Source organism: Pipra filicauda, unplaced genomic scaffold (genome assembly GCF_003945595.2).
Source record: "Pipra filicauda isolate LSUMZ 115617 unplaced genomic scaffold, ASM394559v2 scaffold33_size4404698_pilon, whole genome shotgun sequence".
Lineage (NCBI taxonomy): Eukaryota > Metazoa > Chordata > Aves > Passeriformes > Pipridae > Pipra > Pipra filicauda.
In genome coordinates this window covers 135,723-155,022 of record NW_024104465.1, presented here as the reverse complement: position 1 = coordinate 155,022, position 19,300 = coordinate 135,723, and the positions used below count along the sequence as shown (strand labels likewise).

The 19,300-nt window shown below is 51.2% G+C and overlaps 2 protein-coding genes across 4 annotated transcripts in view; both read left to right on the top strand.

Moving 5' to 3' along the window:
• Positions 1-21: 21 nt before the first annotated feature.
• On the top strand, positions 22-4,183 carry RITA1 (RBPJ interacting and tubulin associated 1). Its single transcript, XM_027714384.2, has 3 exons — positions 22-254; positions 533-1,433; positions 1,909-4,183. Exons 1-2 carry the CDS (start codon positions 22-24, stop codon positions 1,074-1,076), a joined length of 777 nt encoding a protein of 258 aa, XP_027570185.2. The 3' UTR covers positions 1,077-1,433; positions 1,909-4,183.
• A 1,911-nt stretch (positions 4,184-6,094) lies between these two features.
• TPCN1 (two pore segment channel 1) overlaps positions 6,095-19,300 on the top strand; it is a 45,625-nt gene continuing 32,419 nt past the window's right edge. Inside the window, exons 1-2 of one of the 3 annotated variants that reach the window (XM_027714331.2) lie at positions 6,095-6,109; positions 6,397-7,059. In XM_027714331.2, the coding sequence (XP_027570132.1) occupies positions 6,948-7,059 (112 nt within the window). In that variant the 5' untranslated portion in view covers positions 6,095-6,109; positions 6,397-6,947. Of the gene's footprint in view, positions 6,110-6,311; positions 7,060-19,300 lie in introns of those variants that run through there. The other 2 variants (XM_039384166.1, XM_027714333.2) reach the window with 2 other exon arrangements.

The following is a 19,300-nucleotide window of genomic DNA, read 5'->3' as shown; positions in this document are numbered from 1 at the left end:
GGCGGGGCCGGGGCCGCGGCCATGCGGGCGGGGGGAGCGGCACCGGGACCGGCCCCGGGCGGCGGCTCCGCTCCCGCCGCCGCCCGCCCGCCGCGGGTGCCCCGGGGCCGCCGCCGGGCACGGGCCTCCTTCGTGGACGAGTCGCTGTTCGGGCGCCCCGCGGGGGCCCGCCCGCCGCCGCCCGCCTTCGCACCGCCCTGGGCGGCTCCCCCGGCTCCCGCTGCCGGCGGCTCCCGGCCGAGGAGTCAGTGCAGGTGAGCGGCGGCTCGGGGTGCTCCCCCGCTCCTGCTCCCCACGCCCCCGCGGCCCCCGGTCCTGGTCGCCCCGGCCCCGCAGCCCCCGGCCCGCTGTCCCGCATTTCGGGGCTCACCACGCGTGAAGGGGGTCGGTGGCTCCCGGGAGGGTCTGGTGGGCGATCTCAGCCTCCCACGGGGGTCTCTCCCCCCCCCTCGTGAATCCCTCCCCATCCCGCTCGGGTCCCGGTGATGCCGCTCTAACCAACACGTGTCTCTCCGCTTGTCGCCCCGCCAAGGTCCCGAAGCCACGCTCCGTCCTTCTGCGACGAGTCCCTGTTCGGTGCCAAGCCCCAGGGTGCCGCTTGGGCAGCTCCGTGGATGAGGAAACAAGACATAGCCAAGCTCCATACGCTGCTCTGGAGCCCCCCGCCCGCCCCTCGAAACCAGCCCGGCCTTTCCCCCCGCTCCAGGGGGACACCCCTGAGAGCTTTGCACCCGCCAGCCTCTGCCCCTCCGGCCACAGCGGGCTCAGAGCCCGGCCACAGGGGCAAATCCGGTGGCTGGAAGTGTCCCGAGAGCAATCCTTGCTCCGAAGGCTGGGGACCTCCTGTCAGAGGACGTTCCCAGTCTGTCAGCCGGCTCAGCGCCCCCTTGGAGAGGCTTCACCTGGCTTCAGACAACCTCGGGACAGAAAAGTGGAAAAACCAGAGTGCTCCGACAACCCCTGCCTCCTCCGGAGGCCCTCTGATGAGGGGCAGGTCCAAAAGCTTGTCCGGACCTCCTGTGGCCAGGAATGGCAAGGCAGCAGGTGGCTGCAAGCCCAGACCACCCTGGAAGTGATGCCAAATGTCCCTCTGGATGTACATAACAGCCTTAGAACTACCTGAGACCTCCCAGTGACCAAATTTGTGAGGACCCTGCGCTTTTCTGTGGCTGGAAACAAAGGATGGGGCTGTTCCATGCTGGAGGACAAGCCAGGAGCTGGAGGGCAGTGGAGGGCACAACCCCACAGTACCAGAGTGGGGTGGCCTTGGTGGGAACAGCCACTTCCATCAATGTCCAGTTGTCATCAGATGAGGTGTGGTAACGAGTCGGGTTCCTGCTGTCTGCGAAGTCCAGCTGGGAAGTCAGAGCAGCAGGAGACAGGAGTGCCCACAGGGTAGTCCAAGGCCCATCCAGGAGAAGGACCACGCACAGGTACAGTGACAGCACAGAGCGGTGGGGACAGGCAGGGCTGAGCTCATGGAGCTCCCAAAAGAGGGAGCAGGGGGTGCCACCGGGGTGGGGGTCCCAGGTGAGGCCAGCCAGGGCAGCTGAGGTCTGAGGGTCCCAAAGGGGTCCTTTGCTGACCAGTTCTGGGGAGAGGAGTCCTGCTCTGTCCTGCCTGTCACGTGCAATCACAGGATCGCTCGTGGTTGTGGGAATGCAGGTGATCCCTATTTCGACCTCCTGCTTGTGGCAGGTGAGCTTTGGCTTTATCCAGTCGGGTGCTGGAAACCCCCAAAGGTAGAGGCTGCACAGCCTCTCTGGCCCCTCTCCCACTGCTCCACTGTCCTCGAAGCAGAAACTTTCCCTTTATATCCAGTCAGAGCCTTTGTTGTTTCAGCTTGTGTCTGTTCTCATTCTGAGCACAAAGCTTGGCCCAACCCTCATGGACACCTCCTCTTCGCAGGTACTGGGAGGCTGCTTTTAGCCCCCCCCAAAACATTCCCTTCTCCAGAGAAGGAGCCCCATTCCCTCTGCCTCCGTGCACAGGACGTGTGCTCCAGCCCTGACGGCCTTGGTGTCTCCCTGCTGTCCTTGCTCTGTGTCATCGACGCTTTAAGGTCTCCTCTGGCAAGTCTGGAGAAAGGAGGACGAGTTTGGAGATGAGGAATGGCATCACCCTGCATCCTGCTGGTGGTGAGATGGCCCCAGGCTGGGTGGGGTTTGTGACAGAGGAGGACCAGCTGCAGGGATTTTGGCAGCTCATGGTGATGAGCTGCTGAGTGGACACGTAACCCTATGGCTTGTGCTGAGGGTTGTTCACAGCAGTGCCATGCTGTCACCAAATAAATGATCCAAGACAAATCTGGGACCTCATGTATAGTCTGTGGGATGCTGCTGAGCCATCTGGGCATCTCCAAAGACTGAGTAAAGCAGCTCCTCAGTTTCCATCCCTGAGGTGGGAAAGAGCAGCTTGATCTGTAGGAATGTAGGTGGGGAGGCAGATAAAGGACATGGGCTGGGTGACTTGGGGTTTGCAGGCACTGCTCCCTGGGGAGGGAGGCTGTGGGGAGGAGCCCATGAGGTTCAGGGAATACAGGAGAGTCCTGGCAGTTTGGTAACTCCCTCCAACGCAAAGGGAAACACTCCAATACACCCCAGGACACACTGAGCCAGGTTAAGAGCATCATTCTGCCCCCAGAAATTATTTTATTGCATCTTGAGCAGCAGCAGGATTCTGCCTTGACCCACTCCAGCACGTGGAGCTGGAGCCAGCCAGGAGCCTGCCCTGCAGGGATTTTGTGCTTATTTCTTGGCCTTCTTGCCCCCTCCCTTTTTCTTCGTCTCCGGCGTGAGGAATGTCTGGAACAGGCAGCTTTTCTGGATGTGGGTGTTGTGGCTGTACAGCTCAGGTTGTGGCTGTATCCCTCCCATTCCACTCATTCTCCTGCTGTGTCCAGGAACAGCAGGTAAGCACGGTGTGTTTCTCCTTGGGGACAAGCCCTTTCCTGGGTGCAGACAGCACAAAGTACCTCTGGTTCAGCCTGCCAAGGCAGCAGGTACCAGTTCCTGCAAGCTTGAGGGCATTGAGCAGGTTCCTCCTGCACATCCCTACAAAGGGATCCTTTTACCTATCCCAGATCTGGGTAGAATTGCCCCTGGCTGCTGAACTGAGCCTTCCCAAGGGACCAAATGAAGGAAGTGTGCCTGAACGGGACTTTTCAAGAGGTGCCAGGTCTAAATCCTTTCATGCTCCTTTGAACCTCCCCCAGAAAGCCAGGGACAGTTGTGTTTGGGGACCCAGCATTCCTGGGCCTGGTGCTCCACCCACCTTTGGCAGGTAGAAAGCAAGAATAGCCTGATGTTGTTAAAACCTGAGAAGGTGAGTGAGGGTCCTTGGGATTACCTTCAAGCTCTAGGATCTTTCCCTACACTTCCCATTGTGGCAGTCCAGCAGCTCTTCTCCACCTGGGTAAAAACTGGAGGGACATGGAACAACTGGGGCCTTCTCAGAAGAGGGGTTGTGGGTGAACCTGAGCCTGCTCAGCTTAATTTGGAATGTGGGCGCAGTGATGTGCAACCTGTGAAGGCTGTGGGCTGGGAGAGAATCCGGGTGTGATTTGGACACTAGATGGAGACAAGAGGGTTGAGGATAGACAGAAAAGCAGGAACACTGTTCCCCAGCAGCAGGGGGATGAGTTGGATGCAGTGGAGTGAATCATCAGCCCACTGGGGTAACTGCCCCAAAATCTCAACAGCAAAGAACTGAACCAGTGCCATACTGGGGAGCTGGAAACCTTGAAAGGTGGAACCTCTTAAAATGAAGAGAGATTTAATCTGAAAAACAAGTTGACAGGGGCTTGTATGGCCAGTTTGCTCCTACTGTTGTGTTCAGGCTCCAAGGAATCGGCAGGGAAAACTCAGAGCCCATCACATCAGCCACACGCTCTCCTGTCCCAGGGTGTCACCGAGGGCTTCCAGGAGGACAGACCTGGCAGTTCCTCACTATTTACACCACGAGGACAATGTTGGTGGAATAGAAATGGGTTTATATGGGTTGTTTGCATTTTGTTCTGCGATTCTCACTCACGTGGGTGCTTTACTGTTGCTCTGTCTTCTTGTTCTGCCAGGGCTGTGCAGCCCAGCACAAGAGCAAAAGCTGCTCCATTACTGCTGGGCCTGCCCTGCCTGCTGGAACTGGTGCCTGTGTGGAAAAAAAAATTAAATCTGTATAAAACGAGGCAGGGGGAATGTTCATTTTTTTCCTAGCTCCAGATCTACCCTGTCCAGTGTCACTGATGCTTGGCTCAGGCAGGAGTTGTTGATACAGAGGCCTGAATCAAGCTGGGACTCCTGCCTGCTGCTGCTCTCATTTCTCTGCCTGTTCAGCACTGCTATAAATTTCACTTTCCACCTTTCACTCAGCCCTGGCTCCTTTGATTTGAGTCTCTCAGCAAAGTACCAGCTGCTCTGGGAGCTTTCAAAATCACCTGTGCCCAGCCCTAGGTGCTACAAACAACTATGAAAGACGTTTTGGTGTGTGGGCAGTGTTACCTTTGCTCTCCTTGGCCCAGACCAGCTCCCTTGTTTCTCTACACAGACACCTGTGTGTGTGGAGATCTGCAGCAGCTGGTGTGCAGCCCCTCCGACTTGGAACAGTGCTTTGAGGAGCGGGTTTTGGGGCTGAGGCAGGGGATGGGGAGAAAAGGTGGTCTTGTGAAGAAGCTGCTTGCTTGGGGGTTGCAGTTGTGTTGCTGCAGGGCTGCCTTCCGATGAAATCAGCAGAGTGATGAAGTGGAGCAGGGGCACCCCAAAAACCAGCATGTGCACCCTGCCAGGAGCTGGCAGGAGCCAGGGGGTTGCCTGGCACGAGGAACAGCCTGATCTGCAGCACTACAGCAGGTTTAATCTCCTGCAGGACCTTCCTGAGAGCCAGTGCTGCTTCTCAGTGCTCCTGTACAGGTGTGTGGGGTTGTGTCCTGTAGGTCAACACCTCTGCTGGGGAAGCCTGTGGCTCCCATTCCTAATGATGCATCACTTCCCGCTTGGTCTGGGATCTTGAACTTTGAGCCAGCTCCTGCAAGCTGTTGTTGGAATCTCACATCACACTGTCTTGGTAAATCCAGCCCTGGAGGGTGAAGGAAATACCACCGAGAAGGAGAGGGCACATCGAGGAATCAGGTGGGCTGCAAAGGTGTGGGTTGGACAGCTTTGCTCTGGTGTCAAGGGGGATGCTCCAGCCGGACAGAGACTTTTCCTACCCATTCCTAACACTGACAGGAGTCCTGCCGGTGTCAAAATCCATTTCAGCCACCGGGCAGAGCCTGGTGGCTTTACCACTAGGACTGGGTACAGAGGGACTGTCCTGGGGGCTGCCTGTGGGAGAAACGCTCAGCCTGGACCACTGGAACAGGTTTATTCATTATACAGGCTGCTCGCTTCCAGCTTGGGAATCCTCACCTCATCAGGCATGGATGGAATCCCGGGGCCTTGGGATGTGTGTTCCATGGTGGGGCCCTCGCAGCACCTGCTCTATCCGCGGGGCTGGGCTGGGGCGTCCTCAGGGCCGCAATGATCCCTGCAGCCAACGGGAACTGGAACCTGGGAACAGGGACGTCCCTCTTGGAGCAGGGGGAAAGGGGTGGCCCAGCCCAGAAGCTAGTGTGGGGGTCCCGGGGGGAGTGTCCTGGCCCAACCTCGGAGCGAGAAGGGTCCCCGAGGGGGTTGTCCCGGTCCAGCCCAGGAGCGGGGGTGTCCCGGGAGGATCCCGGTCCGAGTTCCCCTCCAGGCTCCCTGGGCCGCTCCCGCCGTTGCCCGGCAACCGCTCCGCTCCCTCTGACCCCCGGGGGCGGGGCCTCAGTGCAGCCAATGGCAGCCTGCGATCTTCTCCCCGAGAACCCACCCCCACCACCTCGGGCCAATCGGCGCCCCCGCCTGTCCTGAGGGACAGCACCGCTACCCAATGGTCAGGCGACATGCGCGATGGGAGGAGGAGAGAGGCGGGATCAACAGCAGGGAGCGGGGCCGGCCTCGGCGCGCGGATTGGCGGGAGATGCGAACGCTCCGCCCTTTAGGGCGGGGCCGTGGGCGAGGCAACCAATGGAGAGGCGCGGGGGGCGGGGCCGCGCGCGCGGGGCGCTGAGGAGTCGCGGTCGCTGCGGGCGCCGGTTCGGAGGGGCCGGGACGGGCCAGGGGGTCCCGGAGGGTGTTCGGGGGGCTCGGGGTGTCCGGGAGGGTCCCGCGGGCACGGGGGGCTGGAGCGGAGCCGGTTTACGCGTGGGTGAGGAGGGCGGCGGGGTCGGGGGGGCTCGGGGAGGCGGCGAGGCCGGGCCGGGCTCCGTGACAGCCCCGTGCCCGTGTCCCTCCCGCCGGGCAGGGGCAGCTTGTGTGGGTTGTCCCCGCGGCGCTGCCCTGGGCCTGCTTGATTTTTTTTCCTTTCCCCGTCACCTTTTAGAGAAACCCGTGACCTTGTGGGGCATCGCGCAGTTAAAAATATCCCACGGGAACTTCATGTGTGCGGACTCCAAGCGGCCTCCGGGGCTCCCTGTTTCCCGTCCCCAGCTGGGACCGAGGCGCGCGGGCTCGTCGGGGGACAGAGCCATGTGTGACGGGGACACTTAGCACCATGCTGGCTCCGGATGCGACAACTCCCGCTGCCCCTGGTGCCGAGGGGTCAGGAGTTTGCCAGGGAACGCTTTTCCTGCTTCCCTGCTGCCCTGCGCTGGCTGGGATAGACAGCCCGGACCTGGCTTTTTGAGTTCAGCTTTGGCATAAATACATCGAGCCCGGCGTCCTGCGTTTTGCTTTTTGGAAAGCAGATAACTCGATCTCCTTTTGGAACTGTGGTATCCAGAGATGGGTGCGTGTAGTGTTATGTCCCTGTGTCCAGAAGACAGCCCCGATGGAGGACTTTCTCGGGATAGGTTTTGACACAAGCGTTTCACAAGTGGGACTGCAAAAGGCGTCATTTAAAGCTCTGGGAGCTGCAGCCTCTGGAGGGACGGGATGGCTGTGAGCATGGACGATGACGTTCCCCTCATCCTCACCCTGGACGACAGCGGGAGCACTGCCTCAGCCCCTCTGGATGACCTGGATCGGGAGGAGCTGCCTAACGAAAGTAAGATCCCTTTGTCATTCCCTGCCCACTTGTCTGTCTCTTTTGTGGTGGCTGCTCTTCCCGGTGCTTGCCAGGGCCTGAAACTCTCGGAGTTGTCTCTCGGCATCCCGGGGCTGCCTGAGAAAATCACATCAGGCAGTTGCTGCTTGTGTTGGTTGTTTGCTCACAGCTCCATGTGACACCGAATGGGCTGGATGGGTCCTACCAGTGCTGTTTCTAGCACACATTTTTGGGTTTCTGTGTGACCTTAAGCCCAACCCTCCTCCACGTTGTCCCTGAGCATCTCCTTCCCTTGGCACTGCCCCACTGCAGTTACCTCATGTAGTATTTTCCTATAAACATTTGTCCTTTACGACTGTTGTTTTGCTCATTTCTTAGTTTACATTCTGATTTTTGCAGTAAGAAAAGTGATAATGGGCCGATAAATGCCTTTAACATTTTTACTGTGTTCTTATCAAACAACCTGGAGTACTTTTGGACAATTATTCCTGCTGGTGCGAGCCCCAGGTGTTCGGTGGGGCAGAGCCAGTCTGTGAGCACTGGGAGGGGAAAAACAAAAGCCACCATCCCTCACCAGCTTTGGGTTTTTTTGTATCTTCATTAAAGCCATCACCCTGCAGCAGGTTGGATGGGTACAGAGATGTGTCTGAGCATGTTCAGGGAGTTTCTGGTTTGCACTGTGTCACTGGACGTATCTGAGCAGTTTTGTTCCCCCCATCCCTGTGACTTCCAGCTGACATTGCAGGTGCATGCACAGGTCTTGTGATCCTGTTCCAGCCCTTTGTGCCACAAGCTGAACATTTGTAACAAAGAAATCGTTTCCTGGCCTGGCATCCTTTTTTTATCCACTTTATTATTCCTCTGTGCCTCTGAGATTTGATTCCTCTTGTAATCAGATGGGTTCCCTTAATTTGCTCCTTCTGTGACTTCCCAAATCAAGAGTCTAAATTTATTGTCTAAAACTAACACTATTTTAGACAATAAAGATTCTTCCTCCCTCCTCCCCCTGTTCTCCCACCCCTGCAGTTGACTTTCCCTAAGCTCTGCTGCATCCTTGCTCCATCCCATCTGTTTGTCTTTTAAAGTTTAGCTCTCTATTTTTAAGTTAAATAAAAGAGGTAATTCTTCCTCCATCCACTGGTGTATTTATAGGATTCCTTGTGACTAATTTTAATCACTCTTCTCTCTTTCTTCCCCCCTCCTCCCATCCCTTCAAAGAAGAAGTGGGGTGAGGCTTAACGTTTGCTTAAAGCCAACACTACTGTGTTAAAGCACAGGCATGAGAATGGATCTATTAATAAATAAAAATACTCCACAATCTGCTTCCCTGGAAATACAGGGAAGTTGTTTAGGGGCCAATTTTGCGCTTCTTAAAAGATTGTGTGTGGGTTCTGAGACTTCATTTCCTGGGATTCTCCGAATGAAACGTCTCTTATTTTGCCCTATGTTTTAATCGCTGTTAAAGTTGGATTTGCTGCAAAAATATAAAGCTTATTCTATGGAAGTGATAGGGAAGGAGCCTTCTGAAGTCAGGGTGGGATGGAGGATTAGAGGAGGAAGGCTGGCATCGACAACTTGAAAGGCGAGTTTATCTCTGAGAAGCGGGAAGCTTAAATGAGTGAGTGAGCACAGTGACACCATCACTGGCAAAAGTAAGCTTGTTTGAAAACCAGGACGTGTGGTGCAGCTTTTCCTCTTTGCCTGCATGGAAAATCTGCTGTGAAATGCAGCGAATTTGTATCTCGTGGAGGCTGTGAGGAATCAAATGTGTCCCTTCTGCTCTGCATCCCCTTTGCTGCTGAGGGCTGAAATGGCATTAACAGAACTGTGTAATGTCGTGTTTTCAGTCAGAAACTTGTCTTTCCCAGGGAAAAAGAGTATGTGAGGAGTTCTTCTGAAGAGAGGCAGAGCCTCCCAGGGTGATGATGAGGACATGGAGAGAGGGAAGCTCAGGAGGCTGTTTCCTTCTGGTTTTGTCTTCCTTTTGCATAAACTCTGCTAATAGAACATTCAGCCAGAATTTGGAGGAACAGCTCACTCGTTACAGGGCCTCACCATCAACTCCTGAGGATTCAGTGGTGGGTTAAACACAGAGCTTTTATTTCAGTGTGTCCCCAGAACAGGCTGGGACTGTTTGCAGTGAAGGACCCATCGTCCTCTCCCAAGTGACACCAAGGGAAAGACAAAGTCGCTGTAACTGCCCTCTGTTAGATCACACGTGTGTGGTTGATCATAATTTTCACTCTTGTTTTGTGTTGCTGCATCCACAAACCTCTCTTAAGTTTTAATCCGTTTTCCTGTCACAAGTGCCTCCCTAAGTGCTGTGTACCTGTGTGGTTCAGTGTATCAGCTCTTGTGTTATTTAAGGAACTTGTTGTGCTTTTAGAAGAAAAAAACCTACCCATGGTGTGGGTTTGTTACAGTCGGGTCCTTGGGTAGATGAATTTGTAGTTTTGGACTCTTGGTGTTGACTGTCTGGAAGTGCAGACAAGTTGCTGGGTTGAAATAAGTAGAAACAGGGTTTTCCAAAAGCAATAGCAGATGTAAAAAGAAAGGACCAAAGTGTAGGAGTGGATATTCTTTTCCAAAGCTTTCAAAAGAGTCCTCTCCTGGGTAAGCGAATGTCTGGGGGTTAGAATAAAAGGAAGCTAAAGGAGAAAATTGTGTGGAAAATTACATTCTTAGGCAAAATGTCCAGCTGCAAAAATTAATCTCCCCAATAATCCAGCTCTTAAGCACTTAATGGGAGAAAATACTTGCATGGGGAGGAATGTTAAACCTCTGCCTTGCTTGGCTTGTGCTGGGATACAGGGCTTCCAGGGAGCTCCCGTTTGCAGCCACCACAAAGGATCAGAACCCTGCAAAGCTGACAGGAATTCAGACCACAGCCAGAGAAATGTGGTCCCTGTGGTGCTGGTGGTTTTCTGACTACACCATGTAGGACTTCAGTGCTGGGTAATTCTTCTTTCAAGCTCCGGCAGCTGAAGGAGACAGAGAGCAGCTCTTTCATCACTGAGTCCACGCTAATGAATGTGACGCTGCCCTTCCCTGGAACATCTTATCTGAGGATCTCTGAGTGCTGTACACGCTCTGATTAAACTTCCCAGCACCTTGCCTGAGGTGAATGACTAACATGAAACTGCATTTCTGTGCCAGGCAAAAAGGGAGCTGCGATCCTCGCGCGGCCTCTCCCGAAATCGTGTTCTGAGAATGATGAGAACCTGCCAGGGTTTAGTGATATCCCATCCCTCACCCAAACTCCTGGGAAGTGTTCAAACAGAGTTCTCAAAATATCTCAAAGTGCAATGTCTGTTTTCCATCTACAAAGGCAGCGTGGATAGCCTTGAAACTCCGGGACAGTGTCTCTCCTTGAGCTGATGGGAACTATAAGCAATAAATGAGTGCACATTGATTTATCCTGTATTAGATCAGGTACAAGATTCTCCTTTACCTCCACATGGAAATTGCTGTGGGCTCAAGTGGAGTTTCAGTGTGTTCAGAGCAGAAAGTACAGCTCCGAGTGTCGGAGAGGGAACAATGGGATATTGTCTGTTTTCCCACACAATAGGTGATGGCAGGGGGAAGAAGTCATCTTTCAACTCTGGGTTTTTACAAGAAAGCAACTGCTTCTGCTATTGAGGTAAAAATTAATTATTGGGGAGGTGGGGGAGCAACTGCAACAGCCAAGAGAGACGTCTTCTAGAAGGATTGCTGGAAAATGGGAAGTTATAACTTTGAATGGGGTTTCAGGTGGGCCTTTGCAATCTCACTTCCTGCTGTCTAAGGAGTAAATTGTCAGGAAAATTAGAGCCAGCCTGGCCTTTTGGGATTGTTGACACGTGCCCCTGTGCCTGTCACTGCTGGGAAGGAGCAGGTAGCCCCAGCTGTGTAAAGAAAAGGAGATTTCTCTGTTGGTGAGGCTGGGGGGGGTGCCCCAGGTTTGCTTGGTGAGGAATGTGGGTGAGGAATGCCCAAAGACTGTTGGTTGTGCCTGTGAAAGTGTACAGTGTGCTGTGCTTCCCAGAATGCTGGAGGGGGCCTCTGCCCTTGCCTGGTGTCTGCACAGTTCCCTGATGGAATGTGTGAAAGGGCTTTCAGCAAAGCTGTTCTTTTTGTAATTGGCTGGTGGAGACCCATGTGATGGTTCTGAACAGTCTAATTACAGAAGTAATGGATGTTGTGTACACTAAACTTGTCTTCTTTAAATAAAACTCCTTTACTAATCCCCAGGTAGACATTTGCTTTTGGGAGTGGCCCAGGATTTGGGGCAGTTAATGTTCTTTTGAGGCACGTGAGCCACCTGGATTTTGAAGTATTTGGTAACCAATGCAACCTGAAGTGATAAAAGTCTCTTCTGTGTTGGATCTGGTTCCAGAACACATTTGTATCAGCAGTGAGAGGGTAAGTCTGTCCATGTAGCTGTCCACAGCTTCAGCTCATCTGAATCGTCCCAGAGAACCACAGAATGGTTTGGGTTGGGAGGGACCTTAAAGCTCATTTCATTCCAACCTCCTGCCATGGGCAGGGACACCTTCCACTAGCCCAGGTTGCTCCAAGCCCTGTCCAACCTGGCCTTGGACACTTCCAGGGATGGGGCAGCCCCAGCTTCTCTGGGCAACCTGTGCCAGGGCCTCCCCCCCTCCCAGGGAAGGATTTCTTCCCAATACCCCATCTAACCCTGCCCTCTGGCAGTGGGAAGCCATTCCCCCTTGTCCTGTCACTCCTGGCCCTTGTAAAAAGTCAATGAATCTCTGCTCTTCAGATATCCTTGTTGCCTTCTTCCTACTGCCACTTCCTTTAGTGCCATCTGTGGATGAAAGAGGTTTCCAGGTGTAAAACAATTCCTAATGGGCTGAGGAAACAGAATAAATACCTGACCTTTGGGGAAATGTTGCAACCACACAAACTCTTAGCTGCTGTGCTTCTTGAGGAACCATTTCAATTGCTGTGGAAGCATTCTGGCTTTGCTACCTTTGGAGGAAAAGAGGCATTTTAAAAGTCAGCCATCTGGCAGATTTAATAAATCCTACAGGATCTGTAGGTTTTGGTCCTTGTGTGGAAGTAAGGGTTTTGAAGGTGGTGATTTGGGCTGGGGCACTGGGTATGAAATGCTGTAGTTAATTAATGTGAAGAAATAAGGGATGAGGGAACAAGCAACTGCTTGCCATGGACCTGGCAGATCCCAAGATTTCCAACAGCCAGGCTCTTAAACAGCCTTTTGGATTATGTGGCGGCTTTCTTGGATGCTGTGCAGGATATTTCCTCACGTCATGGCCCCCAGTTCTACCGATTTGCCTTTAATTAGTTCCAGCAGCAGTGCTTCTGCTGCTGCCTTCAGAGGTGAAGCATGGCCAGACCACAGGACTGGGATCTCATTTTGGGAAGCAGTCGGGTTCTGCTGCTGGAGCAGCTCCTCCCTGTACCTGGGGTAAGTCAGTTAATGTCACTGTGGGCAACAGTCTCACCTGGAAAGCACCAATTACACCTGGTGTGGGAGTGGACAGACAGGTAGGCTTCATTCCTTTGTTATGAAGAGGTGCTGTTTTGCATTGCTGTGCATGATTCGTTTTTCTTAATATGTACCTGCTTAAAATTTATAGAGAGAGGAATTTTTTTCCAGAGCACAAGTGGTAGTTTCGTGCTGGATTGTTGTTTATGCCTCTGAAAGTCTCATTTCTCCAGCCTAACAGCCTTGAATTCTGCAGCTTCTGCCAGGGCTTCTCTAATCCTTTCCTGGCCTAGATGAGTTATAATGAGTGTTTTAAGCAAGCAAAGCGAAGCAAAACTGCCTCTGAGATGAGTGAGGGGTGAAAATCTTGGAAAGGGAAATGAACACCCTAAACATAAGGAGATTATTGTTTTCTCCTTCAGTACAATTCGTTTCCCTTGGTGATGAGCTCTGTAAATACAGAGGAAGGAGGGAAATGCTGCTTTATGGGAGATGTTGGTGTTAGAAATAGTGAAAAATGTGTTCCTGCTCTGGAATCTCACTTGACCTGAGAATTCAGGTTTTTAAGGCAGGACTGTGCTTAAATACTTGCCTGAGAGGGTAGAGCTGGTACCTTTCATTCAGGAGAAACGGCACTGTATTGTCCAAAACTCAAAAGCATTTGTGTGGACACATCCTCACCGTGGCTGTGGGAACGTGCTGCCTGCAGAGGCAGAACCAGGAGCCCAGTGCAGTACCAGGAGGCATCACGGGCTGCAGTTACCGAGGGTATTTTTTTCCAAGCCTTCCTTGTTTTCTGAGCTCTGCAGGAGAGCGGTTTGCACAATGCACACATTGTGTGTCTCACAGTAGGATGCTCTGTCAAACAGAATCTCTGCACTGTTGACTCTTTCACGCAGTGCAAAAGAAAAAATTCCTAGTGATTTCATCCTGAATGCCCCATGCTGTTCAAATCTGAGCCGGTAACAGCGTCTACAAGGTGGAGAAGACTTGGGTTAGTGTTCCATTATCCGGGAGTCAAATGGTTCTTTCTCCTTTGTCGTCTCCCAGAGCACTGGGGATGGAGATCATCTTGCCTGCATGCTCGCTGTAAATTAGGGAGGATGCTGCAGAGTGGGGACAAGGGGTCTGGAAGCTCCTCGCTGCCTTCCTGGAGACAGGAGTGATGACCTTAATGCTTCGAGGGAGGCAGCCTGGTGCCCTTTGTGTGCCTCTTTTCCAGCACACATCTTTTTGGGATGAGAACAGGACAGGGTATTCTGGGTGTTTTCTCCCCGAGCCGATTGCTCTCGTTGGAAGAGGTGGGATGAGGGCACGTGCCATGGCATGGGAGGGCTCTGCTTTTCGAGCAGGTGGTCCTGGAACTATAAAAGACGTTAAGGAGTCTGAAAGTGTTCGAGCTGCAGTTTTAAATCGACAACTTTCCAGCTCTAACCGGTCACTCCTCAGCCACCACAGCTGACTTGGGAACATTTGGCTCGGGAAGCGGAACAACAGTTGGAAACAAATAGTGATTAGTTTTTTCATGGCTTCCCAGGGAACGCGTCGGTTTGTTCGTTTTCCCCCCCTCATTTTTGTGATTCCTGTGGATTTTTAAGGCACCGTAGATGCAGGATGTTCGGTTTAGCCAAGCTTGCTTACTGGCAGATTAAAATGAGCAAAGGCTGAGCACGCTGAGTTCACTCATCATAACCAACATGATGCTTCTCAGAACTTCCTTTGCCCTTGGTATCTTCACCGAGGAATCCTGCCTGCTGCTGTCAGCCCCCCTGCGTTGAAATCCCATTTTACCCATTTGAATGCTGTAAGAAGTGCTGTATAAACTAAACAGGAGCATCTGTGAAGTGGTTAGAGTTGTTGTTGATTGCCTTTTCCTTATTGCCTTCGGGGGATTTAAGCTTGAGTTTGCTGGAAGTAGAATTTATGAGGCAGAACGCTCCATTTCTGATCCTTAAGCTGGGAAAAGTGCGGTGAATTTGATCGGTCTTTCTCTCACCTCCCATGTCTCTGGCTTGTGATCTGGACCTCGCAGGGCTCTCTCCCTGTGTCTTTTAGCATAATTGCTTTTTGCATGTGGAGAAGATGCCTGCTTTTCACATGGCTACTCTCACTGTGGAGAGCTGTAGGAGCAGCTTTAGGATTTCATCCATCTGCTCCCAGTGAGCAGTTCCGCAGGAAGCTCCTGCACCTGTCCTTCATCTGGGAGAGAGGGAAGCGGGAAAGGTGTGTTGGTGTTGATGCACAGCAGCACTGTGGGGTTGCTGAAAGATCCTGAGGATGACAAGAGGAGACTGCTGTGATTTGAATCACAGTGTGGGGGTTTGAAACATCCAGTGCTGCTTTCATAATCATGATCTAGTCGTGTCTGTTTGCAACAAAAGGCTTTTCTTTTCCTGCCCATGTGGGGGAATAAAATTTAGGATGTATCTCTCTGCACAGCCTCGTTAAACCCTCTAATTCTATGGGGCTGGACACTTTTAACTGCTCTTGCATTTCCTATATAATGTGTGTGTCTCTGTTGCCACCTGGGAATGTCTGACCATCTGTATTATATTCCAACTCTAACTGTTTTTCTGAGAACACTTTCACTATCCCTAGTGGATTTGGGAAAGTTTATGGCACACAAGCAATGTGGCCTGTTAACACTTTCCCTAAAATGCACAAATATGTTCCTGCTCTTCGTTAACCAAATGAAGAAATGTCTGCAGACCAAGTGATCAATCCTGAACTGGGAGCACTGAAAACTCCCCAGGGTCACATTAGACTGGTGAGTTGGCTGTGTCATTTGAGGAATAACCAGATGTGGGAGGAGGAAGGAAGGGATGCCATCACAGCTCGCTGTGGGCGTGGGCTCCAGAGGAAGAGGGTGAGGACAGTTTGGGCCAGAACAGTATTTCCAGTCTGTGCCATTTTTTCCATGTCACAGTCACCCTGGCTGGAGGGGATCTGTGCCTGGAGAGGGGCACGAGAGCTGTGGCATAATCCATCTTGTAAAGGCAGTGCTCCCACCACGTGAATCAGCAGGGCCAGCTGGTCAGTGAGTTGGGGAGTGGTGAGTCACTGCTGCTGCTTGTTGCCCATTTGGTTGTTTTTCCTGGTGCTGAAGAGGAACGTGGTCCTACCCGTGTTAAATAAATACTCACAAGCAACTTACTAAGGAGAATTTTGGCATTTGGGGCAGGAGGGTGAAGTGACCAAGGCAAAGCTCCTTTTTTTTTTCAACTACAAGGCTGGTGGCAGGACCTTATCTCAGCGTTTGCAAAGGGGAAGATTTCAAAACATTGAAAATGATTCATATACTGTGAGACAGCACAAGTGCATAGAAAACAAAAATGGTAATGGGAGCTTTAAAGCTGTTGGAGAGGCAGCAAAGAGTCACAGAACAGGCATGTCTAGACTGGCTAACACAGAAGATATATAGATAAATATATATCAAATGAAGACGTGGAAACTGGGACTGGAAGAAAATCAAAAAGAGAAATGTGGTCAGCAGAATTAAAGGTGCTCTAAAGGAATTGAGAAATAAAGACATGTTAAGTGATATTGGCCTGTCAGGAGTTCAGGGTTGAACACTACAGGGAAGCTCAAGAAATACCACATGTATTCTATATTTGCTGAAAAGCCAGGTGACATGGTCATCATGTGGCCTATTCATCCATCCCCACAGTAAATAAAGTAGAGATTAAACAGCTGATTCTAAAGGTCAGCATTTAAAAATCAACAGATGACTTCCTTAAGGCTGCAGCTGAGGCAGCCTGGATATGGCTGTGACAGGGACTTTCTTCCAGCCCCAAAAGGTATTTAGCACCAGGCAGGAGATTGCAGGCCAGCCAGCCAAAATTTCCAGGCAAAATAACGGGAAAACAGCAGTTGCCCTTCTAAAATCTGGATTAAAAGGACAGTTTTTATGTGTGGGTTTATGAAAAAGTGAACATCATATGAACCTGAAGTAATGAACTGACTGATTTTGTGAGGTCACAAGGCAGACTGACAGTGTTTTGGGAGGATGTTTGGTTTTGTTTGATGTGTGTGTGACCAGCTGTAGGGTCACACAGAGGTGGAGAGGGGCTGCCTTGGCCAGCAGAGAGGTCTGGTTTCATGAGCACCTGAGCTGAAAGTAAGCACGTGGGACACTTGTCCAGTGAGATGGAGAGTGTATTCCTTGGGCCTTCCAACAGGGATAATGATTAGGGTGAGTAGGTGATGTTGCCATCCGTGCTGGCTCTAGAGGGATCAATGTTCATGCTTGGCGTGTTTCTCGTGACTTTGCTCCAGCTCATCCAAGGTCCCAGAGGCTTGAAGGTAAGTGTTGGTTGAAGCTGGAGAAATTCAGAATAATGCACGTATTGACAGTGTGTTAAAGTTTGGAACCACCTCATAAGAGCCAGAGAGAGGGTTCTGCAGTGCTAGGAGACTTTTGAAGTCAAAGTTGTCCATTTTCTAAGGATGTGGTTCTCTATGGGGGCTGTAGGACTTGGAATTAAGGAGCAGTTGAGGGAAAACCCTCTGGGAGCTGTTTTGCAGATGTCAAACTAATGGATTAACTCCTTCCTTCCTCTCCAGCCGTTCCACATAACCTCCAGTTCCTGCCAGCAGCGGTTTCCACCAAATGTGCAAAAGTCTTTTTTTTATTAGTGGAGAACAGTTCCACAGCACCAGAGGCTGGGGTTTTCCCTATTCCTTTACATGTGTCCTCCCCTGAAGTTGGCAGCTTCTCTTTCCTGGCTGAACAACAAGGCAGAGGAGATGTGGCAGTGCTGTATTTCAAAAGAACCAGTGTGGTGGAGTCGTGTTCTAACACCACAAAACGCAATTACCTCCTTATTACCACTGTATCACAACAAATAACTTTAATTGGTCTCAGCCTGTCATGGTAAGATATTAAGAGTTTGTTATTTAACTTTTAAATTCATGTCATTTTCTTGCTATCCCTCTCTCTTCAGGGGAAAAAAAAACATCAGTAAGGCACATACCTTGTTTGTGCCTTCTCCATTCTGGTCCTGCTCCAGCACTAGGTGGCTGTGCAGGAGGTTTGTTGCCCAAATTATTATTGGTTTCTCCCATAAGGGAAGCACTTCCTCTCTGCTTCCCACTCCTAACTTTGTGGCTTCCCTGGAGAACTGCTGGTGGCTGGAACTGGCAGTCAGACCTGGCAGCACACTGCTTTTGTTAAAGAGGCCAGATTGCAGCTTAATCAAACATCTTTCCAAACCGCACCAGGGAAATCCAAAGGCTCTGCTTTGGAGAATTGAAATGAGGAACATGCTCTTAAACTGCTGACATTGTGTTGTTACCGATGCCAAAGCAGATCTTTAATGTGTTAAAAGCAAGTTTCCCTTTATGGAACAAAAAGAGGAAATTCCTTCATGTAACAGGATGCGTTAAAGAAATGCTATAGCTGAGGGTTTGTGATATTGTCTCTTTCCCTTTCCGTTAATTCCTCAAATATTATGAATTAGAAATGTGTGTGTGTGTGTATTTCATGTCTGGCCTCTCTCATGAGCCAGAGCCTTAGGCTGGGTTGTCCCTTTTTCATCGAGTTCAGCAAAAACTTCACTATTTCCAGTTGTTTTTTCCATTCATTAGTTGTTTCACAGAGCCCCTCAATGAGCTGTCTCAGTGTGTGTAAAGCCTTTGTTGCTGTGATATGATCGGACTGACGAGATTATGGAGCACATTAGATGCTAAAAAGATGGATAATGTAAGGTTGTAAGTGATCCTTCTGTTGTGGCTTTGGCTTCTCCTTTTTGTGGTGAGGTGGTTCATTTGTTAAGATGAGAAATAAAGGATATGAAACCGGCAGCAATTTGGCTTAATACAAGTGAGATTCTTAATTATATTTTCCTAATGCAACCTAATGCAATCCTTTTGTGGGAGTTTTGCTGATTAAAAACGCTTTGGGTTTGACTTTGCAGCTTTGTTAAGAAGGAGGAACTCTGTTGTTACACAGTCTCGTTTTGAAGGAGTTCCAGCCTGGTTCCAGCTCTCCTTATTTCATGGACTTTCATGTGCAGGATTTAATCCCACAGCTGTCAAAAAGCAGCTTTGTGGAACAGGGTTTAGGCAGGGGGATGGTTTGCATGAGCTGCTGGAAGGCAGTGCAGCTGGGGAGCAAGAGGTAGTGGGGTAGGGAATGTTATCCCTGCAGGAGGCAGCTCTGTGGATTGAGGAGCGATCTTGGGTGATCTGGTGACTCTTGCAGCAGCTCCTGAGCTGTGTGATCTGGTGTATGAGTGAGCCACGAGAGGCTTTTGGGGGTCAGGGCCTCTCTGAGGGTGACAAAGCATCCATCAGTTCATCTTCAGCCACTGAAGTCCCTCATTAACCTAACTGTGGATTCCAAACATCCCCAGACAGGAGGGATCCGCCCCTCTGCCTCTTGCTGCTGCATACTCAGGAGGGAAAATTGTCCTGTGATCAAACAGTTCTTGGTCAAAACTTCCTACGTAACATTTCAAAAGGAAAAAAAAAAAAGTCCCAGAGTGACTCAGGGATGAGATCAGAGGAGAGCAGGTGTCCTGGAGAGACAAGGCGGCAGATGAGGATCTCCAACCAACCGAGCTTGGCTGCTGTAGATGGGTAAAATTATCCCTATTTTCTTAGAAGCCTTTGATTTTTTTTTTTATTTTCTTTTTGTTTTTAATTCTTCCTTACAAATGGCTCTGTTTGTCCCCAGCAGGGTGGTGCAGGAAGTGAATGTCTGAGTGAATCATCCTGGCTCACCTCCCGAGCCGTGGAGCAAACGGTTAATTGGCTCTGCCCCACTCAGAGCAAGAGCTGGCTGGAGCTTCT

Coding starts and splice junctions, on each gene's coding strand:
- RITA1 (XM_027714384.2), top strand. CDS start 22: ATGCGGGCGGGGGGAGCGGCACCGGGACCGGCCCCGGGCGGCGGCTCC. Junction 255..532: donor CGGCCGAGGAGTCAGTGCAG/GTGAGCGGCGGC, acceptor CGCCCCGCCAAG/GTCCCGAAGCCACGCTCCGT.